The sequence below is a fragment of the Gasterosteus aculeatus genome, chromosome 16 (assembly GCF_964276395.1).
Source record: "Gasterosteus aculeatus chromosome 16, fGasAcu3.hap1.1, whole genome shotgun sequence".
Lineage (NCBI taxonomy): Eukaryota > Metazoa > Chordata > Actinopteri > Perciformes > Gasterosteidae > Gasterosteus > Gasterosteus aculeatus.
The window spans coordinates 17,697,351-17,724,626 of NC_135704.1; the positions used below are offsets into that span (position 1 = coordinate 17,697,351).

The window sequence follows — 27,276 nt, forward strand, 5'->3', positions numbered from 1 at the left end:
TGTGTGGTCAACCAATTAACATTTAGAAATTCAACAGTAACGAGCCACAAGTATTATGAATGAAGCTTCTTACGACAATTATACGAATTCATTGTTTGTAAAAAGTTACACCATGAAAAAGTGGTATGTTATAGTATTCAGAGCGCCGCAGAAGGTTTTTGATACATACGTGTAAAATTGATTTAAGTTAATTTACTGTTCAATAAATCTTAGAATGGGATTAAAAGGAGACGTGTTTATGTCGGGGTTAAATTATGGAACGATGCCAATATAAAGTAGGAAAGTGATGGAGCGCAGCTGCTGCAGAGAGAAGTGGGTGAGCAGTGTTTCCCCTACGTCATAACACCCCCCCCCCCCACACACACACACGACCCCCGCCTGAAAGAGTCTGGAATAAAAATAAAAAAAAGTTCAGTTCACGTGTCGCACCATCGGCGGGACTACAGCTCCGCAGGGGCCCCCGGTAGTTATTTATTGATCTCAGTATATATATATATATATATATATATATATATATATATATATATATATATATATATATATATATATATATATATATATATAATAAGATCAATAAATAACTAACGTAGGTTTTTGGTCGCGCTGTGAAATATATATATATATGTACAATACACGTATTTTATATATATATGTATTTTATATATTGTAGCGTGCCTTACACGAAACGTTACAATATATATACGTATTTTATTTATATATATATAAATAAAATATATATATAAATAAAATATTTTTATATATATATATATATATATATATATATATATATATATCTCGTCACAGCGCGACCAAAAACCTACAAAGAGACACAACCACAGAGAGATGCAGCGGTGGGATATGACCCCCCCGGCTTGTCCAACAGTCCCCTGCGGACCCGGACCGGCCTCCGGGGGGCACCACTGGGCGTCCGCGGCCCGGTGTAGCAGCGAACGGGTTAATGGGCGGAGACTGCAGCGGCGACGCGAACCGGACAAACCGAAAAGGAGACGCGCAAATCTGGAAGAGTAACATCACCGCGGAAGGCATCTATTAACCGGTTGTTCTGCATGTTTTTTTGAGGGGGGGTCGCGTCCCGCTTCCACGTCGCCGCTGCGCAGATTTCCTTTTTTTCTTTGGAGGTGCCGGGAAGTCGACGGGGAGCTTTTGGAGTCGGACCCGGCGATGGGTGAAGTAGTCCCGACGCGTGCGTCCGAGCAGAGGAACCCGGGCAGCGGGTCGACGGCACCGCGCAGAGCCTCCTGCGGACTTTAAAAACAACAACAACAACAACAACAACAACGACAACACGATGCCGGCACGCGGATCGTGAGCGGCGCGTCGGTGGCACTGAATCCAATGAGAGACGGCGCAAACCGGCGCCCGCTGCCATCAGAGAGACGAACGTGGAGCTCCGCAGAGCGTCGGCGGTGAACGACACGCCGAGTGGACCCCATGTGGAGCCCCGCGGCGCTGGCGTGGAGCGCGGCTCTGTGCTGCGTGCTGCTGGAGACCTGCGTGACCCCCGCCGGAGGTACGGAGCGACCCTCTCTAGCATCTGCCCCCAGCCTTCTGCTGCTGTGGGTTGTTGTTGTTGTTGTTGAGTGGACACACACACACACACACACACACACTGTAAACTGCAGCCACATGGAGGCGAGAGAATCGACATTTGCTTGTTTTGTTGACTGTTACTTTGACACCATGAGATGTGTCCACACAGCCTCCCTTTGAGACAAAGTCCTCTAAAAAACACTTTGTGGAGAACTAACAAAGAGAACTTGATAAGCATGTGTGCTGTCAGGACATAACGACAGCCCTGAACAGTTGACACCTGAGGACGAGGACTCCCACGGAGCCCGTATTGCGTCTCGCAGATGCCCGGCAGTGATTGTGTTGTCCCGTCCCTCCCCAGGTCTTAACCTGTGTATGAGCGGCAGCGCTACTTCCTGTGAAGAATGTCTCCTGATTCACCCCAGATGTGCCTGGTGCGCACAAGAGGTACGGCTCACCTGCTGCATTATGTCAGGGTTCTTGCCCTGGATTTGGGGGGGAGGGGTGTGGGGGGCATGTGTCGTATCTCTAGATGTCGAAGACGTCCTCAAACATCAAGTAAGAAAGAGGGAATTAAGGAGCCGGAGCAGTTGACCACCCTTTGGTTGCCTCCCCCCCCCCCCCCCTCTGCAGGACTTCGGGAGGGGCCGGTCTCTGCCGTCCCGCTGCGACTTCAGCCAGAACCTGGAGAGGAGGGGCTGCGATGTGCGGCTCATCGAGTCCCCCACCAGCAGCGTCTCGGTCCTGCAGGACCGGCCTCTGAGCTCCAAAGGCTCCGGGTCGTCCCAGTACGACGTGGTGCAGATCAGGCCTCAGAAGATCTCCGTCAGCCTGCGGCCGGGTGCGTATGCGCTGCTGGGCTCCTCCCTCGACTCGTTTTTTTTTTTTTTTTTTGTCAACCAGCTCTCTGATCCGTCTATCCAGGAGACCAGACGCGGTTCGGGGTGCAGGTGCGGCAGGTGGAGGACTACCCGGTGGACCTCTACTACCTGATGGACCTGTCTCTTTCCATGAAAGACGACCTGGACACCATCCGTAACTTGGGCACCAAGCTGGCCCTGGAGATGGGAAAGCTCACCAGCAACTTCAGGCTGGGCTTCGGCTCCTTTGTGGACAAGAACATGTCCCCCTTCTCCTACACGGCGCCCAAGTACCAGGAGAACCCGTGCAATGGGTTCGTAGCCCCGTTGGGATGGGGCAATATTAAAGAGTTGCATTTCTCTGAGGGGGAGCCGCTCTCCGATGGTCCGCAGTAGATGAAAAGCCAAATCCCGAAATAATACTTTTCTCATTACCGCTGAGTCGTGTACGAAGAGACGTCCTGCGTCTTTTCCATGTTTCATTAAGCGGAAGGACGGCTCGCTGCCGGCGGTCGAGCTGAGAGGAGCTAAAAAAAGGAGCTGTGGCTCACCGCGTCTGCCCGGAGGGGAGGCTGCAGCGGCTCACTCGCGCATCACTTCCCATCTGGGTTACGGCTGGGTTGCGTGTGTGCGTGTGTGCGCGTGTGTGTGTGTGTGTGTGTGTGTGTGTGTGTGTGTGAGAGTGAGAGAGAGAGTCGCACACAACACATTAAAATGGACAGATGACAGATTTTCCACTGCCGACCCGACACGAGCGCGGCCTTTAGATCAACCGGAGGAGGGTTTAACTTTCCCGTTTGAAGCCCTTTTCAAAATAAAAGGTCTAAATTGAAGCTCCCGGGGTCGATGACGGACGACGTCATGTTTTTAGAGATAAATGCAGATGAAACAAACCTTTGTTTTGCAGCTTGGCTTGATATCGTTGTGAGTAAACAACCCCCCCCCCCCCCGTCTTCCACAGGTACAAACTGTTCCCCAACTGCGTCCCCACCTTCGGTTTCCGCCACATCGTCTCGCTGACGGACAAAGTGGACCGCTTCAACGAGGAGGTGCAGAAGCAGATGGTGTCTCGCAACCGGGACGCGCCGGAGGGCGGGTTCGACGCCATTCTGCAGGCCGCTGTTTGCAAGGTGACAACGGTCGGCTGTCTTTTCGTCTCCGCGCGGAGCGACGGCGAGCGTTTGGTTCTGATGGGGGGTGGAGGGGGGGGATGCATCTGGCCTATTTGCTTGTTAATTAAAAGCACCGGGGGGGGGGGGACGGACGGACGGACAGACGGGCGGCTCTCCCCTCCCTGTTTAATGGCGTCCTCCAGGAAGAGAAGGACTCCCGCCTTGTCATTTGCTCGGCCTGCACTCTGTTCATAAGCTCGCCGTCCGTCCCGAGGACTCATTGATCCTGGTGGTTTCCTACAGCGTGCAAGTCAGGTCAGCTGATTGACGGAACAGTTATCACGTGATTATGTAATAGATAAATGGAGTTAGCCGCGTTTGTGCTGGAGAAGAAACAAGCCGGTCAGCTCTGTATTTCGTATTTGACAAAAGGCGCCGTTGTGACGGTATTAAGTAACGTGGAAAAAGCAAATGGACACGAGACTTTTCATCCAGGCGGAAACACGCTGCTCCGAGTTTACAGACGAGGCCCGAGGAGAGGCACTTTCGGGCCGAGGCAGTTTATTTTATTTGCCATAATTGCCTCTCATCAACAACAGGAAACGCTGCGTGCGCCGGACATTCCATGTTGGGAACTGAACGCTCGCTGTAGTTCTCTCTCCTGCGAGAGGCCTCCGCGAGACGGCAGCGCCCACGCCGCCGCCGCCGCCGTCGCTGCACCAAGCGGCGCAAATCCCTCCCTTTGTTCGCCGCGCGCATTAGTCAGCACTCCGTTGTTTCCTTTTGATAACGGGGCAGAAAACGGCGCCGCCTGTGCTTTTAAGTTTAGAGCCAAATGCCTCCAACACACACACACACACACACACACACACACACACACACGCACACACGCACACAGCGGCTGTAATAACTAACATAAACACAAACACGCCGTTGGATTGAATGCATAAACAAGGAGCGCTGTCGTTCAGGAGGAGATCGGGTGGAGGAAGGAGGCCTACCACCTGCTGGTGTTCGCCACCGACGACGTGCCCCACCTGGCTCTGGACGGCCGGCTGGGGGGCCTCGTCCGGCCCCACGACGGGCGCTGTCACCTCGACGACCGCAACGAGTACAGCGCTTCCACCGAGATGGTAAGAGGACCACGTGGGAGGAGGAGGGGGGGGGGACACAGCGTTCCTCGGTGGTGGTGTTTGGGCGCGTCGGATCGGTGGAGGTTTTCCCTCCGTCTCAAACCAAAGACGTCAGAAGGAGCCGAGAGGCCTCCAATGAGAATAACTGTTTTCACATTTCGATGCTCTCTCTCCCTTTGGTGATGCTGGAATACGCTAAAAACGAGCTTGTGTCCCCCCCCCTCCCAAAAAAAGAGAAGCCACATCCGCCTGGCGGAGCAACGTAAACACGAACGGCGTCAACATCCGTCAGCTGGCTGCAGTGTGTTTACATGATGGTATAATGGGAATCTTTGCTATCTTTCGGGGGGAGGTGCTATTATCCCAATATACACGGCAGTGAATAAATTGAATCATTGGCCGAAAGCATATCGTCATATCCGATACGACAGGTGGCGCTGTTTTCATTACAGCTAGTTGTGTTACAGCCATTTCCGCTTCACCGCTACCAACAACAACCAACATCAACATTAGGAGAAAGATGGCGAGCGGAGAGCGAGGTGAAGCTACATCCCTCTACTGTCTGTGCGTGATGCTAAGAGGAGCACAGCGAAGGCGAATGGCGCTATCGGCTGATTTGATAACGGAGAGAAGACGCCGCCGGGATCTCAAGCAGGCGCAAAGACGCAAAGTCCAGTTCCTCATCCGATTCACCGTCACGTGCCGCGATAGTCGAACTATCGATCGGATCGAGTTATCCAGGCGTGTTAGTCGGATCGGAGTCGGGCAAAGGTGTTTACGTGAAACGGATCATTCGATTTCAGTCCGACTGAGCCAGTCATAAGAATCCATGTAACCACGCTGACCGTGTCCTCCCCCCCTCCCTCCCTCCCCAGGACTACCCGTCTCTGGCTCTGCTGGGGGAGAAGCTGGCGGAAAACAACATCTTCCTCATCTTCGCGGTCACCAAACGTCTCTACGTTATTTACAAGGTACTTTTGTGGGGGTTTTTTTCCCCCCATTTCATTGCACGCCGTCCAGAGTAGAGAAAAACCCCCCAAAGTTGCATTTTGTTACATAGTTTCAAAAAGGGGATTCTGATGAAATCGATGAACTTTGATTCGGTTTCTTTCTTGAGGTCATCAACGCGCTGCCTTTATTTCCCCCCCACGCAGAATTTCACAGCACTCATTCCTGGAACCACGGTGGAGATCCTGGACCAGGACTCCAAGAATGTGATCCAGCTGATCGTCGCAGCCTACAATGTGAGTGCAAACCTGAAACGAGAGGGGGGGGGTTGTTGATGGAAGCTGACACGTACCAAACGATCTCACCCCCCCCCCCCCCCCCGGGTGTGTCTTCCTCAGAACATCCGCTCCAAGGTGGAGCTGTCGGTGTGGGACCACCCGGAGGACATCGGCCTTTCCTTCACCGCCACCTGCCAGGACGGAGAGCCGCTGCCGGGCCTCCGGAAGTGCGGCGACCTGAAGATCGGAGACACGGTGGGTTCCCGCCCGGCCCCGTGGGGTGGGGAGGGGGTGGGGGGGGCCCTCGCGGCCGCTGTGGAGAAGGAGCTGCGGCCCGCTCCTTTTCGTTTTAGAGCTCGCTAAGGGAGGCGTCGTCCGAAGTGGTCGTACAACCCGCGAGGCCCCTCCCGGCTTTCCCCTCCGAGGAGATGACTGGCAGCGTTTGTCCGTTTGTGAATGAAACCGGTTTTCCGTGACGTCGTTCCGCGAGAAATGACCTTCTGTCGGAGGCGTTCACGCCGTGGTGTTGATCTCTGGCCACGCCGGACCCGCCGCTCCTTCTGCTTCCTCTGCTTCCTCTGCTTTTCAGCGCATTCAGAGCAGCAATCGAAGCAAATCGCAGTCTGAGGTTTTAAAACAGGCGGCCGAGAGGTTTCAAATTCAAGCCGTTAAAAGTAATGACTCACCTTTCCGCCGCAAACACATGTATTCACTTGGTGCCGTGTTTTTCTTTACAGCTGGCGCTCTCATTCTTTATGTTTACACCAGCAGATGTGTGTGTGTGTGTGTGTGTGTGTGTGTGTGTTAAAGGCCGCGGTGAGATATCACTGATGAAACTAGAGTTATTTTATCAACAGGCTTCCCTGGATCCTCCTGCTCACAGCTCAGTCCGCTCTGAAGGTGCAGCCAAAGGTCGCTGTGCTTCATTTGTAGCGGCTTTGGAAACGTCCCCGTGAATCATTCAAACTCCAACGTCTATTTAAAAAAATAGTGGCGAGTGCAGTGAATCTCTCCAATAGAAGAAAAGCCGTGTTACCGTGTGACAAAAGTCTGAAACGTAAATGCCGACCTGATTTCAGGTGTTGTGATCTTTCTGCGTTCAGCAGCCGGCAAGTTGTGACTCGACCTTTTGAATCCTGTCACGGGGGAGCTCGTGTCTGAGCCACTCCGGTTCTTCCCGACGTCGTGCCTCTCCGCTCCTTAATCGCTACCGGAAACGGCCCGACGCGGCTTATCTGCTTGGTGCAAACAAAGAGAACGAGAGAACTGACGCTGCTCATTCCTCGGAGAGCGTTTCCTCTTTGGCCTCCTGGGCTGGAAACCGCTCTGGGATCCGCTCCGTCGGGGAAACGCGTTTTACCAAAACATGTCAGACGTACGAGGAAATTGACTTGGCGCTCGGCGCGCGACAACGGAAAACAAACGGCGGCGCCGTACCGAGGCTTCCGTCTGTCCACGACCCGCGGCCGACCTCCTGCCTCACAACCACCGGGACCCGAGAGGAAGTCCACTTCTCCCGAGTCCTGAGCAGCTGTGACTCACACTGGGCGCCTGCAGCAACTCGTTTTCATTACAACGACGGCGTGTTGTGGCGGCGCGGCGCTGCTGCCCCCCCCCCCCCCCCCCCGTTAACCACGTTACCGCCTGGAGGTCAGGCAACGCGGGGCGACGGCTCATGTCATTGCCCGGTGTCTCTGGGGGGGTCACTTTACATTCTACACAGGCCTCAATTAAGGTTGCGCCCCCCCCCTGTGCTTTCCCGCTTTATTTCTGTGGCACAGTTTGCGTTGGGAACGGGTGGAGGCGGAGCTGAGGGCGAGCGAGGCAGAATAAAGGCAGTGAAAGGAGGAGGGTGGGGGCAGGGGGGGGTGGAGGGGGATGGGTCTCGCCAATTGTCTTTTATCCACTGCAGTGAAAGGGGGGGGGGGGGGGGGGCGGCTCGGTGCACCGGCTGCCAAACTTCCCGGGTGTCACTGCGTCCGCGTCGCTCCTCAATGGGCCGGGACAAAGAGGGCCGGGAGGAGGCCTGTGAAACCGGCCGGCGTGAAAGAAGCGGACTGGCAGGGGAGGGGGGTTCGTAGTCAAGCCGGCAACCGCTGCAGGAATGTGGGACGGCTGAATAGGCCTCATGCGTGTGAACGAGAACAGCCCCCCGACCGGCCTTTTTGGGCAGAAAGATTTTTTGGAACCAACCTTTTTTTTCTTCTCTTTTTCGTTTTGTTTTTCTCCAACTTCAATTTTAATCGCACAAATCTCATCATCCAGAAATGCTTCTCAATGGCAACTAAAGTACAACGCTAAAGTACAACGCTAAAGTACAACGCTGCAGTACAACACTAAAGTACAACGGCGCAGTACAACGCTAAAGTACAACGCTGCAGTACAACACTAAAGTACAACGCCGCAGTACAACACTAAAGTACAACGCCGCAGTACAACACTAAAGTACAACGCCGCAGTACAACGCTAAAGTACAACGCCGCAGTACAACGCTAAAGTACAACGCCGCAGTACAACGCTAAAGTACAACGCCGCAGTACAACGCTAAAGTACAACGCTAAAGTACAACGCTAAAGTACAACGCTAAAGTACAACACTAAAGTACAACCCCTCAGTACAACACTAAAGTACAACCCCTCAGTACAATGCCGCAGTACAACACTAAAGTACAACCCCACAGTACAACGCTAAAGTACAACACTAAAGTACAACCCCTCAGTACAACACTAAAGTACAACCCCTCAGTACAACACTAAAGTACAAAGCCGCAGTACAACACTAAAGTACAAAGCCGCAGTACAACACTAAAGTACAACGCTGCAGTACAACACTAAAGTACAACGCTGCAGTACAACACTAAAGTACAACGGCGCAGTACAACGCCGCAGTACAACGCTAAAGTACAACACCGCAGTACAACGCTAAAGTACAACGCCGCGGTACAACGCCGCAGTACAACGCTAAAGTACAACACTAAAGTACAACCCCTCAGTACAACACTAAAGTACAACCCCTCAGTACAACACTAAAGTACAACCCCTCAGTACAACACTAAAGTACAACCCCTCAGTACAACACTAAAGTACAAAGCCGCAGTACAACACTAAAGTACAACGCTGCAGTACAACACTAAAGTACAACGCCGCAGTACAACACTAAAGTACAACCCCTCAGTACAACGCTAAAGTACAACACTAAAGTACAACCCCTTAGTACAACACTAAAGTACAACCCCTCAGTACAACACTAAAGTACAAAGCCGCAGTACAACACTAAAGTACAACGCCGCAGTACAACGCTAAAGTACAACGCCGCAGTACAACGCTAAAGTACAACACTAAAGTACAACCCCTCAGTACAACACTAAAGTACAACCCCTCAGTACAATGCTAAAGTACAACACTAAAGTACAACCCCTCAGTACAACACTAAAGTACAACCCCTCAGTACAACACTAAAGTACAACCCCTCAGTACAACACTAAAGTACAACGCTGCAGTACAACACTAAAGTACAACGGCGCAGTACAACACTAAAGTACAACGGCGCAGTACAACACTAAAGTACAACGCTGCAGTACAACACTAAAGTACAACGCTGCAGTACAACGGCGCAGTACAACGCCGCAGTACAACGCTAAAGTACAACCCCTCAGTACAACACTAAAGTACAACCCCCTCAGTACAATGCCGCAGTTCAACACTAAAGTACAACCCCTCAGTACAACACTAAAGTACAACCCCTCAGTACAACACTAAAGTACAAAGCCGCAGTACAACACTAAAGTACAACGCCGCAGTACAACGCCGCAGTACAACGCCGCAGTACAACGCCGCAGTACAACGCCGCAGTACAACGCTAAAGTACAACACCGCAGTACAACGCTAAAGTACAACACTAAAGTACAACCCCTCAGTACAACACTAAAGTACAACCCCTCAGTACAATGCCGCAGTACAACACTAAAGTACAACCCCTCAGTACAACGCTAAAGTACAACCCCTCAGTACAACCCCGCAGTACAACACTAAAGTACAACCCCTCAGTACAACACTAAAGTACAACCCCTCAGTACAACCCCGCAGTACAACACTAAAGTACAACCCCTCAGTACAACCCCTCAGTACAACCCCTCAGTACAACCCCTCAGTACAACCCCTCAGTACAACACTGAAGTACAACACTGAAGTACAACCCCTCAGTACAACACTAAAGTACAACACTAAAGTACAACACTAAAGTACAACCCCTTAGTACAACCCCTTAGTACAACCCCTCAGTACAACCCCTCAGTACAACACTAAAGTACAACCCCTCAGTACAACATTAAAGTACAACGCCGCAGTACAACGCCGCAGTACAACGCCGCAGTACAACGCTAAAGTACAACCCCTCGGTGTCACACTGCGTTCCCTCGCCGCTCTCTCCTCCCACTAACCGGCCTCCTCGCGACTCCATTCACTGTGAATCTAATTGCGTCCCCCGTTAACTCGTTAGTGTCCCGCGCTGGCGCTGAGGGGGAATCCGGGGGACATGTGACCAGCGGCTCTTCCTGTCCTCCTGTCCTTCCAGAATGCGTCTCCTTTACTCAGGAGACCACTCGCATGTTCCGGGCCAAGAACAGCAGGTGCTGCGAGGCAGGAACATTAGCCTTTGTTTCAAGACTCGACCTTCGGATTATCTTCATTATCAGGAGCTTCCAGTCGGAGCTTCAAAGCCGACGGGCCGCAGAGCGGAGCCGCGCCCCGGGGGGGGACGCGTGACCTTCGACGCGTTTGTACACGTGGGGGTTTCGGCTGAAAGTTCACATTATTCCCGCAGTCAATGGTGCAGATGTGTAGCGGCATAATTTCACCCGTTCGAGTTGAGGCGACATTAAAGAAGAGCTGTCGTCGTCGTTCTGTGAACACGAGGTAAACGGTTCCTCTTCTTAACACTTCCTTCCTCAAAGCAATCCGATATGTGGAGGTCGTCTTCACAGCCCCCCCCCCCGGGTGTAAACACAACACGGGGGTCATGTGTAGTTCACTTCCAGCTGACTGTCTGCTGTTTTGTGCTCCTCATGGGGAAAAAAAAAAGCCTCTCCCACCCCTCAAACCCTCCCCCCTTCACGCCCCCCCCCCCCCCCCGTCTCACCCCGCTAACAGGAAGTCACTGCCGTTCCTCCCCCCCTGCGGCGCTACCTCACTCTCTCGGCTTCTCCCTAAACCGCTGCGCCACCTTTCTCTGCAGGTGTCGTTCGACGTGAGAGTGGAGGCGCGGAGCTGCCCCCCCCGCGGCGCCAACCGCAGCTTCACCATCAAGCCGGTGGGGTTCAAAGACCGCCTGGAGGTGGCCGTGGAGTATCAGTGCGACTGCGGCTGCAGCCGGACGGCGCAAAGCAACAGCAGCGCCTGCAGCGCCACAGGTGCTTCCCTCCGACGCTTTCCCCTCCGTGGCTGCTTTTAATGGCTGGAGATGAGCTGATGGTGGATCCCTGGATCTCTGAATTCCTTCTCCACTCGGACCCCAGGAGGGACGGAGTAGAATTCGGTGCTTTTGCGAGGTCACCCCGCACCCTCGCGTGTATAATTAGCACCGCGTGAAGTTCTGCTCCTGTGCTTTAACCAGAAAGAGGCGCGTTGTTAATCACACGGGACGGAAAAAACCCGCTGCTGTTGAACACGGGGGTTGAACACCTCAATCGCTGATGTCAGACCTGTATTTTGATGGGGGAACTCCCACTTTTACCCCAGAAATAGGCCGCTTTCTTTGGCGTGATTATGGAGGGGCCGTCTCCTTTTGTGGTAATTGTTGTTGAGATGATGACGGCCATTAAAGGCCAAAACTACACGTTACGTGAGCTTTCTATTGACATATTTGAAACACACTGTCACCATTTATCATCCAGCTGTAGCTCAATCGCCCCCAGCTGGAACACCGAGTTTTGCCATCATCGCTTCTCCCCCCCCCCCCCCCCCACCCCACCTCTCGCCCCTTGCAGGGACCTACAACTGCGGGACCTGCCACTGCGAGCCGGGCTACCTGGGCGCCCGCTGCGAGTGCCAGGAGGGCGAGGCCGCCAGCGTGCACTTCAGCGCCTGCCGGGAGGCCGAGGGCAAGCAGATGTGCAGCGGGCGAGGGGAGTGCAGCTGCAACCAGTGCCTCTGCTACGAGTCGGAGTTCGGCAAGATCTACGGCAGCTACTGCGAGTGCGACGACTTCTCCTGCGCCCGGCACAAAGGCGTCCTCTGCTCAGGTAGGGAGGCGCCGCCGCCGCTGACGTGGCCGCATTTGGGATGGTGGGGCGGGTGCTTTTGGTTTTGGGTGACCCACCGTCGCACTACGGCTCATTTTAAAGGCCCGTGTTAGAACCATTTGGGCCACTGGGAGTAAAATGCAGCAGTGCTGTGTGTTTACCGGATGAGCCGGGGAACGAGACCGGGCCGAGGGTTTGTTCGGCGGGCCGAGGGCCCCGTGGCGGTCCCTGGATCTGTGTCGCAAAGGTACCGCGAGATCTCTCTACACACGTCCCATCCACGGTCTGCGTTTCCACTGGCGCCGAGTTGTGTGTTTTACATGGTGCTGCTGGGAGGGAGGGTGGGGTTCTGAACTACAGCTGCAGAGGGGCCGCGCCCCCCCGGGGTGGTTGAACTTAATGAGAATACGAGCAAACTTCAAACGCCGCTGCGGTTCTTCAGATCTGCATCGTGGGTTAGGATCAACAGTGGTGCACGTTCACCGCGCAGAGTCACCTGCCCATACCTGCTGTGGGCCCCTGTGGGTGTGGCCCCTGTGGGTTTGGCCCCTGTGGGTTTGGCCCCGCGCCAGAATCCACCATCGACCAAACCGTCCTTTTGTTCTCCTGCTGCGCGGCTCGGAGCGGCAGCTGCAACAGGGAGTCGTTTGCGGGGAATAAGGCGGACAAGAGACCTTGAGGCTTCATTTCTGTCCGTCCTGAGGCTCCAATGTACTCCGTTTATCAGTGATTCGCGTTTGATGCCAAATTAAAGTCCTCCTCCTTTCACTGAGCCCCCTAACCCCCCCCCCCCCCCCCCCCCCGAGGGTCAGAGAGGCCTCGCCGTGACAGGCCAGGCCGTGGTGTTCCCAGGACATCGGGTCCAAGACTCTGCATTCTAGTGCGAAAGACCTCCTGGATGAGGGGGGGGGGGGGGGGGGGACCTACTGGCTCATCCCCAAGCCAACGGCCCGTTCCTGTGACACCATAGAGGGCGCTTTGTGGCGGCGTGGGAGGGGGGGGGGGGGGGCGGGGGGCAGGTTTGGCGCGATCCCGTCACACAATGCCGGCCTCTATTTGTCTGAACCGAGGGAGAGACTGAAGTCCTTTCTTTCTGCTCGGGGACGCAGAAGGGCTGTTTGTTTGTGCCGACCCTCCGTGAGCACTCCAGACCCCCCCCACCGCTCTCAGCGAGGTGGCCCGGCACGGAGCCGCAGCGAGCTCCTGACGGCGCCAAGCGGCACGTCTCGGCCTATCTCGGCGTGGTGCGCCCCCGTGTCAGACGTGCCACCTGGATTGGCGGCACAAATCAGCACGTCTCCATATTTGTGACTCAGCCTTTATGTTTCTTAACACTTCTGGCGGTGGAAATATTAAATTGAATTGAATGATTGAAACATTAATGTCTCGGCGGCGGCGGCCGTACGTCGGTGCGGCGTTCAAGCTGCAGCTTCCCTCCATCTGCAGAGTAAATGTCAAATCTGTCCAGAATCTTTGACCAATCCAGACGTGTTGAGACACCTCGACAACAACGTCTCCTCGAGGATTTAATGGAGGCAGTGAAGCAGGCGGGTGGAGGCGGAGGAGGGAGTTGCAGGAAGCTGTGTGTGGGGGGGTGGAGTACTGTGTCTGCGGTCATGTGACCCGCGTTGGACGGCCGCCTGTCTCCGAACGTCCCGGTAATCTCATCCTCGCGGCCATCTGTCTTTGTGTTTACGTCTGCTCTCTGAGGGGGACGTTCGAGGTGAGCGGCGGGCCGGCGGCTTTGATTGACGGACAGGAAGGGACCCGGGCTCCAGGCCCGTCGGGTCTCCGGCTCAACCGGGCCGCTGGTTTGTAGCTTCTCTGCGTGTGGGAGCCGACGCGTTTACGGACATCTGCCTGCTGTCACCGGCCTCAGGAGCGCCGCGTTGCCGCTGCGAGACGTGGCGACCTCATTGCCTGTGCGTGTTCCTCACGTGTTCACGCGGGCTGAGGGACTTTCTGGCCCCTTTTTTTTTTTTTTTTTTATCTGTTGTTCGTTGTCCTTCTCTCTGCTGGCACAACATTAAGGGTGAAGGTCAAGTGTCGAGCGGTATCTGTTTTGGCGAAACCCGAGTGGAGTTCCCTCGTCCCGCCGGCGGCCTCGTGAGTCCCGCGCGGTTCCCGTTAGCAACGAGTCTCCAGTCGATGCTGACGTGGTCGCCCGCTGCCCCCCCCCCCCCCTGACCCACATCTCCTCCGCAGCTGCTTCCAAATAATGATCTCTGCCGTCTCCAGGAATAGAGCGCGGCTTTATTTACAGACTTGCACAAACACTCTTTTCCCCCCCACAAAAAAAATACAGCCGCTGTGTGTCCTGTGTGTGTGTGTGTGTGTGTGTGTGTGTGTGTGTGTGTGTGTGTGTGTGTCTTGCATGTACAGCATCTCTACAAGCACACGTCAGCGTCTCCTCGCGCGGTCGATGGGAACCGGCGGGTTTGCTGAGCGGGGAACACTCCTTCGGGACAACAAGGACTGGCTTTACGCCTCAAAGGGGTCCCACGGGAAGGCGCGGCGCAGGCGAAATGAGGTGCCTGGCGCCGTTGCCCCTAGCGACGGCAGAGACGTGTTGGAACGCCGCTAAAGGCGCCCGAAAGCCCCTTTTGGCCTTCAAGAAAGCACGAGTGGCTTCCGGCTTCCGTTGGCGGAGCTCTGTGGTCCACAGCGCGTCGCGCGTTGGGACGGGGAGACGGTTCGGCTCTCCACTCGACCAAAGGGGACGTTGGAGATGTTGTGCATTTCCTCTCCTGTCATCACGGTTCAGCTCTCTGAGATCCCCTTGGCGTCTGAACGTCCCGCCTGCAGCTCGTCTCCTGAAACAGGAAATCCGACCCGACTTCGTCCCTCTCCTCCTGCGACACGGAGTCTGTAAAGTGTGTTTGTGTTGCGTGTCTGCGGTTCACGTTAGCGCGCGTGTGTAGCTTTTACACGCAGCAATTAGTGAGTCTGCTCTTCGTTAACTTTTGGCTGGCAGCCAAAATCTCCCCGGCGACAGCTGACTCGTTGCTGAGGGGGAGATAAGAAAAAGAGTAATCCTGCTTTTACTTTACTTTACTGGAGCAGAGTTTCTCTGTCTCACACGCCGGGCGAAGTATCACCTGCAGCGTTTCCACTTGGGGGCCTGCAGCTCTGTAATCAAACTGTAATCCTCCACCCACCTCCACCCACCTCCCGAGACGTGACTGAACTTGAGCGCCGCAGACAAAGACCTCAGGTGTCCGTGGTGAAACCAGAAGCTAATGGAGCCCCGCCCCCCCCCTTCAGAAACTCGCAGGTGTTTTTCTTCCTTCTCCGTCTTCCCGCCGGCGCCTGCGTTTTTAACACCGGCACACGCGGTGTCCCCTCCCTCGTGTCCCTCCGCGGGCCTTTTGGTTGTCCCGCTCGCGGTGAGAAGGTGTCCCGCCGCCCGGGTCGACGCGCTGAAAGCGCCGCTGTGCCGGCTGGTGTGATGACTGTTGTTATGGAAGTAAATCTGTGTCAATGGTCGTGCATGTAAACGGCATAACCTGCACGTACTGTCGGGGTTATGCGTCTGCACACGCTACGCTAAAGCCGCTGCTTTTGCTTGACGCACGCTCCCGATCTTGAATCTAGAATCGATTGCTCTTCCTTGGGTTCCCGGATGTTGCGGTTTGAATTTTTTTGCATTGAATTTTTTTGCATTACATTTTTTGCGGTTGAATTATTTGCAGTTGAATATTTTAACGTTGAAAAACATTCAGATACATGATTTCAATGCATAAATATTCAGTGCTAGAAATTCCATCACCTTTTTCTTTCAAAATCCGATGACACCGATTTACTTCCACAGTTGTCCGTGCGGCGCGCAGCGCCATCCGCGTAGGAATCCCACGTGGGCGCCGCTGTGATTGCGGGCTGCTTGTTTCCAAAGGTGGCGTCCTACAAACGGGGAAAAAGCTACACAAAGGAGGAGCTGTTTTAACCAGAGGCCAGATGTCGTCTGCTCGTGTATTTCTGATTGACGAGCAGCTCGCTCGGCCTACAAGAGGCAGCTTGTCTTCGCTTGCAACACTTTGAACAGGCCACATTTTTTCGCCTTTTCACTCTGACAGGAAGACGCACGTGAAGACAGGGGGGGGGGGGGATATTGCTGAAGGAGGCCGCGTGGACTTTATTCCCAGAGACGAGTCTGAGCGCTGGAGGATGATATTGCCGATGATATTCGCCTCAGACGTTCAAGCTCATTCTGAGGGTTTCTTTGTGAGACAGTCGCGGGCTTAGCGAGCTTCAGAGCAGGAGGGGGATTAGCTTAGCTTAACTTAGCTTAGCATCAAAGCTGCGGAGATGCACGTCTGCATTCTTCTAGACTTTGGAGTTCGGACCCCCACCTCCCCCCATGTCTCCAGTCTAAAATAATCTCATTCTGGCACACGGGAGAGCGGTGTAAATCATTTCATCCAACTAAACGAGCATTATTGACGAGCTATTCCCTCTCCGCTGATCAACTTTAGGTTCGTGCAAATCCGCCTGCACAACTTGGACTTCCCGTCCAGTAAACATTCACATTCGCGAGAGAACTGCTCACACATCCGTTGAGCACTGAGCCTCTGGCTGCTGCGGTAATGCTGGATTACACGAATGACTCCCGGCCTCACTAATCTGACAACGTATAACGCGTTTTCCCTCTTGAGGTGTTGTGTCTCCCTCTTTATCTGCTCAGAACAGCGTGCGCCCCGGGGGGGGAGGGAGGATGGGTCGGCGCTCCTGTGCGACTCCGCTCTGAGTCAGACCCGGAGACCCGCCCGTTTGTGGAAAGTGGTTTTGCCTCGTCGTCTGTGGAAAAAAAAAAAAACCCCAGAATATGAGACTCGTCAGCAGTTTGTTTGCCCGCTGTCACGCGGCCGCGCTCACTTAGCGGGTTTCTGCCTCTGCGGGTTGCTTTTGTGGTTCTTCTTACTGTCTCATTGAAGGCATCACTTCTGGTTGCATCTCTGGAAAAGTGGAGCTGGATCCTCTCCCATGGAAGCGTTTCTATTACATACCTAAGGAGGAGGACGTCCGAACAAAGCAGCCCTCCATTTTGGTCCAACGTGACCTCATTGTTCTCCATGTGTTACACATACATCAACAAAAAGCCCGTCTGAGCCTGCGACCAAACGGTAATCTCCCCCTTCGGCCCTCTGTGTAATTTGCCGAGGAGGGTTTTCGGTGATTTTGTTTTCTTTTAAAGTCAGTGGTGACGTGGCGTGCTCTTTCCCGGGGTCAGGCGGGGGCGTCTGCCCAAACATCTGTGAAATGCCCAAAGAATACTGGCCTACTAAAAGCCGCACGCACACTAGATGTGGTGCAACATTACGTCTGAACCTTTCTGTAAGATAGCAAAAAGCGAGATTATCTTAAGGCGCATACGCAGGCATGCCAGTGCTGCAGGATCTCCCCCCCGGGGACAGGCAGCAAACGAGGCCTTCTCCCCTTCTTAACCCTCCCTTAGACCGACTCCTGTATTATTCTTTTTAAAATGTTTGAATTCCGGCGAAGCAGCGCCGCGCCGCAAGCATTTGGTGAATTCAGCGCAGCGTTCCCTCGGCCAGGGAACGGGGCCGTGCCTCAGGCTGCAACCGGAGATGTGGGAGGACAGAGGGCATGTTTTCCCCCCGCACACAGACACACAGGAAGTCACCCCTTTTTTTCCCGGCGCTCCGTCCCATCGGGACGCCGCGTTCCTGACCGGAGTCACTGAGACGTTTAGACATTTAGTGGAATGTAGATATCACAAATGTAGAGTGGATATCTCCGCGTATCTCCTTCTCCCTCGCGGCTTCTGGGTCGGCCGGCGACGCTGCTGGAAATAACCGCACGTTTCCTTTTTGTATAATCTCCAAATATTTACATAAGCCTGTTGAGTGTGGTGTTGAGATGCAGCATGTCTCCAGACGGTGGGGATGCATTGACACGCGGGCCCTCGACTGCAACCAGAGCCGCCTGAAATCTATTCTTGATCCCATAATTGTGCCTTTTCTAAAGAGCAGATTCGTCCCACGTTATATTTACTGGTTGGGGAGTCATCTCCTTCCACTATTCCTCCCTGCTGCATGGACTGGTTGCATTGACTTGCCTGGTGATGCGTTCAAGCTCTGTTCAGTAAAAATGAGTATCGGCCGTAGGTCACTTGTGATTTTATTATACTTTATCTTTTGTGTTTTATACCCGGAAGGAAACAATCTCATTGCAGCATCTCAACATCTTTCACATTTTATCACAGCGTCTCCACTGAGGTCAGTGAATGAACAGTGTGTACTTTAAAGCTTCATCAGTTGATGCGGCCTTTTTTAAGTCCCGCAGGGGGAACCGGAACGGCGCCGGTCCCGTCTCTTGATTCCTCCGTTGTTTTTCTTTCGTGAAGCCCCCCCGGGAATTAACTGGCTGACCCTCAGCCCGAGTCCCTTTGACCGCGCGGCGTTGCTCGTCCTCCGATGCGCGTGCACCACTGTGGAGGTCATGCGTGGGACTCAGTCCTCCCCGCCCATAAATCCGGCGGCCTGCGCTCTCTGACAGGTTCGCTTGCAGACGCGAGTCGTGCACTTAAATGTGTTTTCCCTTTTTTTTTTTCGTGCATGTTCTCCCCGGTCAGCTGCTTGCCTGCTGAAGATGCAGGAAACAGCCTTTCACCTCTGTGCCTGTCTGACTGAATCACTGGCTCCAGACATCTGTTTTCTGCGTTCTCATTAACTTTCCATGTATCCAATAACTAAAAGGATCAGATAAAGAAAAGGGCGCGCGCGCTGCATCAGAGGGGCGACGGACTTGGGAGCAGCTCGTCGGGACTCGTTGAACAAAATGAATGCTGCACTTTCCCTGCTTGTAGCCTCCCTTTGCTCTGGCAGTGCAGCACGGGAGGCTCCTCGCCCTCTGAATGCCGGAGCGCCGGTGTCATCTGAGGACACCCTCCCAGCGCCGGTGCTGGGTGACTCAGCGGCCGAGGTTTGGGAGGGGTGCTGCAGACTTAGAAACGCCCCTGCAGCCGGATGCACGGGAGGAGAGGGGAGACGCGTTAATGCAAAGAATCCAAACGTTAAACTGGACGTCAATGTTGCTCTTGCAGAAGTGTCCGTGACCTCTTTGGGGGTCCGGGTCCGATCGGCTGCTTCTCTGTCGTCGGATTCTGCGCGTTGGACCGAAGGAGAAGGAGCCGCTCCTAGAAAAACAGTGACTTCAGTCCTCTGTCAGATCGGCCCACAAGAACCAACGTAAAAGCAGCACAGCACAAAGGTTACAGAGCTAGCATAGTTATTTAGAAAATGAGACGTAATGTGGCAGTAATTCAAACTGTTTCATTTTTTTCCCCCCAAAAGGTTTTCAACAAACTCATGCAGGCAATGATTTAGGAACCACTTCCCTCTTAGTTTATTTTACTTTTGTTTTCACAGTCTAAAGCAAAGGAAACCAAGTTTTAGATTAAAGCAATATTTAGAAAAAATAAATCATTTTTTTGTAATTGTTATTATATTTTAAAATACTGGTCCGCGACAGTCCTGTCGCTCTGGAAAAGTCCCACGTTGGATTTGTTATTGAAAAAAACACCTGATTAAGTGCAGATTTTGAGCATCTGGAGTTTTCTCTCTCTGGGAGAACGAACCTCCTACACATTGCTTACGTTTACGATCCTTTTTCATAATTGCAACAGCAACGTGACGCAGCAGATGCATGCTGGGAGCTCCGCTCGTCGGCCGTTTGGTCCCTGGATCCTCGGCGGCTTGATGACTCGTCGTCGCCCATTAGCGCCCCGATATCGTTCCGCCCGTTTCCTCCCACACAGAACATGGGTTGTCGGCCTCGGCCCGCCGGCCGCCCGTGTTGATGAAGCGCAGACGTCTTCCGGAGATAGCAGCTCCCTGAATGTGCTCTTTGTGGAGGGCGAGGAGTCCACCGAGGAGTCTGCTGGACAGGACCGAGACCGTGAAGAGCTCTAACACGAGGACCTTTTAAATCCAGAGTGCTGCCGGAGGCGCCTTTGCGACGCGACGACGAGCTCCAAACGCGAAGCCAGCTGCCGGTTTGTGGGAGAACTTAACCGAGCGTAGAACGGCTGCATGGGAGCAAATCCCTGCAGCTGCAAACATCTGGTGGTAGACCTTTCCCAGGACATCCCTCCAGAATCTTCTCAGACCCACTCGGCCGTTTTGTAGTTTTCGTATGGTGAAATTATTGCTGTCTCCGGATTCACCCCCGACCCCCCCCCTCTCCTCCCAGGTCACGGAGAATGCCACTGCGGGCAGTGTAAATGCCACGCCGGCTACGTCGGCGACAACTGCAACTGCTCCACCGAGACGGCGCCGTGCGTCGCGGACGACGGGCAGATGTGCAGCGGCCGCGGCGCCTGCGTGTGCGGCCGCTGCCAGTGCGCCGAGCCGGGGGCCTTCGGGGACACCTGCGAGAAGTGCCCCACCTGCCCCGACGCCTGCGGCACCAAGAGGTAAAGGCACGCCGTCGGGGGGGGGGGCTTTCGTCCTCTGTCGGAGGAAGTGGACGGGTGAGGGGGAGTGCGGGGGGGGGGCGGGGTCAGAGAGGTCAAACCATCGGACGCAGCAGCCCGAGAGCGCCTCACATAACTCGCTCACTTCTGCACTTATCTCAGCTTTGATGAGCAGGTCGTCAGAGAGGCGGCCAGATAACGTGTGACACCCCCCCCCCCCCCCCCCCCCTTTGGATCTCTGAGGTCGGGGGTCAAAGGGCCATCAGGCCGTGCTGCGTCCACACACACACACACACACACAGGGAACCTCTGTGGAACCACCTCTCCCAGACTAGGTGTTTAGACGCAGGTCGTCAAGCCGACCGGCGAGACGTTCGAAGGGCTGAAGATGTGCAGGAAACCTCGCTGCTTATCTGCTTGATTGATAGTTCACCTCCACTGGGGGCTTCATGCGTCGCCTCAGCACGTTTTAGTTAGCGGGGTTCGTGTGGCGTGTTGGCGATGTTCGTGGGCGCCTTGTGTGGATCGTCTGCGTCCAACCGCTTCTCCTCCGCTGCAGGGAGTGCATCGAGTGCCGGCTTTTCAGCGCGGGGCGGCTCGCCGACAACCAGACCTGCCAGCGCCTGTGCAAGGATGAGATCATCACGGCCGAGGCCCTCAGTGAGTAAACACACACACACACGCACACACACACACGCACACACGCACACGCACACACGCACAGACCAGCTGGTCGGCAGAGACCAGTAAACACCAGTGACATCAGCAGCAGTCTCTCTCTACACGTCACTGTCACTTTTTATGAGACATAGTAGACGCATGTCGTCGTCGACGTGGTTGCTATGCAACGACACACCGATGTCCCGCCCCTCCCCTCAACCCCCCCCGCCCCCCCACTCCGAAAAGCTTGAGTACAAAGTCTGTTGAATCCACCTTCTAAGCAAACCACTAAGCAAGCAGGAAGGTGGAGTTCTCAGGTGTAACTGAGCTGGAGCTGCCCTGCTGTTCTTTGTTCCGTTGTTTTTCCGGGGGGGGAGGGAGGAGAGGGAGAGGAGAGGGAGGGGAGGGAGGGAGGGAGGGAGGGTTGGGATAGTCATGTTCAGGAATGCATTACTAAGCGCAGCGCGGTGTACGGCCTCTGCGGCACTCGCAGATGCTGCGCCGCATTTCAGCGAGGACGCTGCCGTTTTATTATCAGGAGCGCTCCATATTGCCCCCGGCGCGGCCCTGACCCCGAGTACCCCCTCCCACCCGCCCCCCCAAACCCCTCCCCGCCGCCGCCCGCTAGTTTCGGCCATCTGACGCCCTTAATGGACTCCACATGTTCATTCCAGATGCTTTCTGCATGAAATGGAGGGGGAGGGGCTTATGGCAGCATGACTTCAGTCTCCCGTGTGAGCTGACGAAAATAATAACACGAAATAATAAGTTCGTTTGAGTTGCGTTGTTGTCGTTAAGGTTTGTTTGCTTTCGGTTTGAAGTGTTTCTGTGCTTCCCTCCCAGCGGAGGACCCCGGCGCCGTGCTTTGTCTTTATAAGACCGACGACGATTGTGTCATGAAGTTCACGTATTCTGAGCACGCCAGCGGGCGATCCATCCTCACCGCTCTGAGCGAGCCAGGTCAGTGACGACGACGACAACAACAACAACAACAACAACAAGGGTGTCTCCTCTTCTCCGCCTGCTGAGAGGTGTAACGGGAATCTCTCCCTGCGTTCAGAGTGCGGCGGCGGCGGTCCGGACGCTTCGACCGTGCTGCTCGCCGTGGTGGGCAGCATCCTGCTGGTGGGCGTGGTGCTGCTCGCCGCGTGGAAGCTGGTGATCACGGTCCACGACCGGAGGGAGTTCGCACGCTTCCAGAGCGCCCGCTCGCGCGCCCGATACGAGATGGTGAGGACGGAAACCCGAGACCCGACCCGACCTCACGCCTTTGTTTGCTAAGCAGCCTCTCTCTCCCCCCCTCTCTCTCCCCCTCTCTCTCTCCACCCCTCCCTCTCTCTCTCTCTCTCTCTCTCCCCCTCTCTCTCTCTCTCTCTCCCCCCCTCCCTCTCTCTCTCTCTCCCTCTTTCTCTCTCCCCCTCTCTCTCTCTCTCTCTCTCTCTCCCCCACTCCCTCTCTTCCCCTCTCTTTCTCCCCCTCTCCCTCCCCCTCTCTCTCTTTCCCTCTCTCCCCCTCTCTCTCCCCTCCTCCCCCTCTCTCTCTCTCCCCATCTCTCTCTCTCTCCCCATCTCTCTCTCTCTCTCCCCCCCCCTCCCTCTCCCCCTCCCCCCTCTCTCTCTCTCTCTCCCCCTCCCCCCTCTCTCTCTCTCTCTCTCTCCCTCCCCCCCTCTCTCTCTCCCCCTCTCTCTCTCTCTCTCTCCCCATCTCTCTCTCTCTCCCCCCCTCCCTCTCCCCCTCCCTCTCTCCCCCTCCCTCTCCCCCTCCCCCCTCTCTCTCTCTCTCTCTCCCTCCCCCCCTCTCTCTCTCCCCCTCTCTCACTCTCTCTCCCCCTTCCTCTCTCTCTGTCCCCCCCGCCCTCCCTCTCTCTCTCTCCCCCTCCCTCCCTTGCCCTCGCCCTCTCTCCCCCCCTCCCTCTCTCTCTCTCCTCCCCCTCCCCCTCTCTCTCCCCCTCCCTCTCTCACGCCTCCAGGCCTCCAACCCTCTGTACAAGCAGCACGCCTCCACACATTTCGTAGAGACAGATTTCGACATGTTCGGGAAGTCGTTCAACGGGGGGGTCCACTGATCCCCGAAGGCACGGCGGGACGGTCCGGCGAACAGATGCCCGGAGGACGGAGCGCGTTCACCAGAGAGAGCGAGAGAGAGAGAGAGAGATGCCCGGTTTCTTTTGTACAAACTTTGCACCCAGCAGGATCACTGCTGACGCACAGGGTTCTAAAAAGGAAAAGAGCACATATTTGTAAAGGTGGCTGTGACGACGTGGTGGTACTACTAACATTTACTAAGCAATAGACTTCTTACCCTCATTTTGCACAGAGAATATTCAGAGGTGTGTGTGTGTGTGTGTGTGTGTGTGTGTGTGTGTGTGTTCGCTCCTGTTGCACTGTTAAACTGAATTGTAGGATTTCCATCTTTGACTTTCTGAGAACTCCTTGGTTACGACTGAGGACATAAAAGTTTAAAGGTTTGCTTCATGGGTGACGTTTGGACGTTTCAACATTTCAACGCCGACCTTCTTAACATTGGTTTCCCCCCTCGGGTTCATCTGCAGCACCACGGATTCGCCATGTCAGGCTTTTCTTTCTCTCAGAAGCGCCAAAGGTTCTGTCGCTCCAGTTCCGCTCAGTGCTCCCATCACGGATTGATTATCCGTGTGATGGGAGGGACAGAATAACAGAGGTCGCCCTGTGGCACATTTAAACGGTTTTCAGTGGCCAAACAATTAATCGAGGAAAGCAAAGTGTCTCTAAACTACATCAGGCTCGGGTGGGGAAAAGTGTGTGTGTGTGTGCGTGTTTGAGTGCCTGTAGATTATATAACATGCTGTGTGTGTGTGTGTGTGTGTGTGTGTGTGTCGTGTGTGTTGAACGGGGTCGGACGCGGCACAGTCTTACTAAAGCTCACACCTTAAACCTTTTAGGTCTTCTTCCTGTCCAGCAGTGGACGTTCTCACCTGGACGAGCACGAACAATAAATGTGCTTCTGTCAAAAAGCCGGCGGGTGTCGTGTCGTGTTTGGCTTCGGCCCCCCTCGTTTTAAAGGTGTGTCCCCCCCCCTTCCCCTCCCCCCCTTCCCTCCCTTCAAGGTTTACTGGAACATCTGTTTGCCGCTTCTACCCGTGCTGACACGTGTTTGATGTGTGATCCCACAGACCGGGTGGGGGGGGGGGGGGGGGGGCGGCGGCCCGGTCTGACGGCCTGTAATTTACACCTCTGGTCGGACCCCTCCCAGTGGGATGGTCACCGTGACACTGAAGCCCCCACAGAGCGACCCTTCAATCACGTGCCCAGCCGCTCCGCTTTGGATTCTTACGTTCTGGGCTCCATGCTAACGTTTGAAAAGTGGCGGAACCGGTTTCCATTTAGTCTTCAGCCGTTTTAGATGCAACGCGGTTCCGTTTTAGCTTTAACGACGACAAGAATGAAAGATTTGTTTTGCCGCTCAAACTAAATCGCACAGTCCGACGCCTTGACGTGCTTCCGTTGTCTCGCGACAAACCTCCCGCGTTCTCTCGTTTCCGACGTGCAAAGAAGTTTTAAGAGCAGCACGAATGTCCCGTGTGGAGCAGGTCTGCGTTTGTTCTGCTGTAAAAAGACGGAGGTCGGGACCATCGATGTCCCGACTAGTGGGCCACCGCACATGGAACGATTGCCCCCGTCTGCCGTCTGCATTTGAACGCACGAACGGATGAAGTCACTCGTCTCACTTCAACCTCCCGTCTTCTCTGATTTAATCTCTGTTCCTTTTTTGTTTTGTCGCCGTTCCTGTTTTTCACAAGGATTTCCTCCTCTCGTCCTTCCGCTTTTATTTCCTCGGACGCAGCGTCTTTCTCCTCCGGCAGCGTCGCTTCTCTCGGAGCAGCTGGAGCGGAGAACATCCCCCCCTCCCCACCCCCCCTTCGACCTTTGACCTCCTGCTGCCGAATACCTTTACTGTCAGGGTAAAACACACTTGAATGCTTTTTTTCCGTTGAGGGAGGGGGGCAAAAAACAGAGGTTAATTTAACTAATCAGAGTTTAACATTAACTAAAGGTTTTTAAAGTGAAGCCTTCATAGTTTCTGCAGTAACGATGACATTAAGTGCACTGTTGTGCTTTAAAGGTCTTCGGCCTTCTGCTGCCACCTAGTGAGCGGGACGGCGTCAGTAGCGCTTCTTAAAATCATGAAGGTCGGGGAAACACGTTGGAGGAGCTTATCATTATTACGTCACAAAGGACTGTTCGTCCCACCAAAGACGCATTTCTCTCCGTGTCCGCGTCTCCTACGTCTGTGGCGTCGGCGCGTTCGAGGATGTCATCTGAACACCGGGGGGCGCCAGCTCTTCGTGCTGGAGGCCCCCGCTGACCGCTTCTCCTCGCAGCGGCAGGAAGTGAGGTCATCGCCATGCAAGGCAGCAGTTCCCTCAAACCTCGACTGCTTAAACTGCGGCCCTGTGGGTCCGCCCGCCTCATCGCACCACCGGGCGCCGGAGGGAACGCGGATGACACGTAATCCAGAAGCGGTCCGATGTTTTACTCTGATCATTTTAGAATCTTGTTAAGCTATGAAGTCTTATCAAAATGTAGGTAAATGTAATTCAGTCGATTGCGCAGCACGGCGGTTGAGTCGCTGCTGAGCTCGTTTGCCTCCAGTTACAGTCGTATCGTTTTTAATGGTTTGATGTATTAATGAAGCTTCGTGCGCGAGCACAAGGTACTCTTAAAAAGCAGCTTTGGTTGTCTTCTGGTCACATAGATGACAATCAGACGTGGGATCAAGTCTCACTGTGCAAAGTTTTGAGTTTTATTGAAAAATTGGCAAAACAGTTTCTCCCAAAAACAAAGTGACTTCACTGTAACAGAGAGAGACTCAGCAGGAAGGGTTCGACGACTTTAAGTGCCGTTGTGGGACCTCGGCCCAAATCCTAAAAACCTTCCCCCCGATTATGAGATTCCTAGTCAGACACAGCCGTTTGATGGACGGACGTCCATGATGGTCCCAGGGTGAACTGGTTGAACTGGTCTCTTCATGTTGGAATAAAAGTGTGTTTGTGATTTATGCAGAATGAACGACACAAACACACAAACACACACCAGCACTCGCTGTATACATATAAATACACACATGAATGTTCTTCTTCTCCAATGATGCAGCGTGTGAAGGTCCAGCTGACTTCACCTACACTTCCAAATAAAAAATAATAGATTGTGCTCATTTATTCTCATTTATCCAAATATGAAAGTACCAGTGAGTGAAGTTGGTTAGAGTTGATTTTATTTTACTTTAAAGTAAAACGAGACGTATTCGTCTATATGTTTCATTCAAATGTAGAAAGACTTTTGAAAAGTATGATTTGTAAAAGCAAAGCAGTGGATGAATTAGGAAACAAGACACAGTTCACTCCGGTGACGTCATTTCATCTGCAGGGGGTTTGTTCGTGTGTCAGAGACCACCGGCAGCAGCTACGGGTCAGATGCCCCCCGAGGGGGCCCGAGGACAGTCCTGGAACCAAGACGCTATCCTGCCCTGCTCCTCTCCATGCTCCTCCTCCTGCTCCTCTCCATGCTCCTCCTCCTGCTCCTCTCCATGCTCCTCCTCCTGCTCCTCTCCATGCTCCTGCTCCTGCTCCTCCTTCTCCCCCTGCTCCTCTCCATGCTCCTCCTCCTGCTCCTGCTCCTCCCCCTGCTCCTCTCCATGCTCCTCCTCCTGCTCCTGCTCCTCCCCCTGCTCCTCCTTCTGCTCCTCCTCCTGCTCCATCCTCTCCATGCTCCTGCTCCTCTCCATGCTCCTGCTCCTGCTCCTCCCCCTGCTCGTCCTCCTGCTCCATCCTCCTCCGCCTGCTCCACCTCCTCTCCATCCTCCTGCTCCTCCTCCTTCTGCTCATCCTCTCCTGCTCCTCCTCCTCCTGTTCCCCCCCTCCTCCTCCTCATCCTCCTCTGCCTCCTCTCATCCTCCTCCTCCTGTTCCCCCCCTCCTCCTCCTGCTCCTCCTGCTCCTCCTCTCCATCCTCCTCCTCCTTCTCCTGCTCCTCCTCCTGTCCCCCCCTCCAGCTCCTCCCCCTCCTCCTCCTCCTCTGCCTCCTC

General features: G+C 54.4%; 1 protein-coding gene across 1 annotated transcript; it reads left to right on the forward strand.

Moving 5' to 3' along the window:
• The first annotated feature begins 712 nt into the window (after positions 1-712).
• On the forward strand, positions 713-24,206 carry itgb5 (integrin, beta 5). The gene is made up of 16 exons (XM_078090573.1): positions 713-1,531; positions 1,913-1,998; positions 2,185-2,392; positions 2,476-2,725; positions 3,373-3,541; positions 4,495-4,656; positions 5,532-5,627; positions 5,811-5,900; positions 6,003-6,137; positions 11,115-11,289; positions 11,866-12,120; positions 20,332-20,554; positions 21,114-21,214; positions 22,058-22,174; positions 22,275-22,444; positions 23,184-24,206. Exons 1-16 carry the CDS (start codon positions 1,453-1,455, stop codon positions 23,277-23,279), a joined length of 2,412 nt encoding a protein of 803 aa, XP_077946699.1. The 5' UTR covers positions 713-1,452; the 3' UTR covers positions 23,280-24,206.
• Positions 24,207-27,276: the final 3,070 nt, after the last annotated feature.

What these genes read in the sequence shown, in the direction of transcription:
- itgb5 (XM_078090573.1), top strand. Translation starts at nt 1,453, where the DNA reads ATGTGGAGCCCCGCGGCGCTGGCGTGGAGCGCGGCTCTGTGCTGCGTG. An exon ending in CTCCGTCAGCCTGCGGCCGG is followed by an intron (nt 2,393 to 2,475) that starts GTGCGTATGCGC and finishes CCGTCTATCCAG; the next exon opens with GAGACCAGACGCGGTTCGGG. An exon ending in CATCACGGCCGAGGCCCTCA is followed by an intron (nt 21,215 to 22,057) that starts GTGAGTAAACAC and finishes CTTCCCTCCCAG; the next exon opens with CGGAGGACCCCGGCGCCGTG.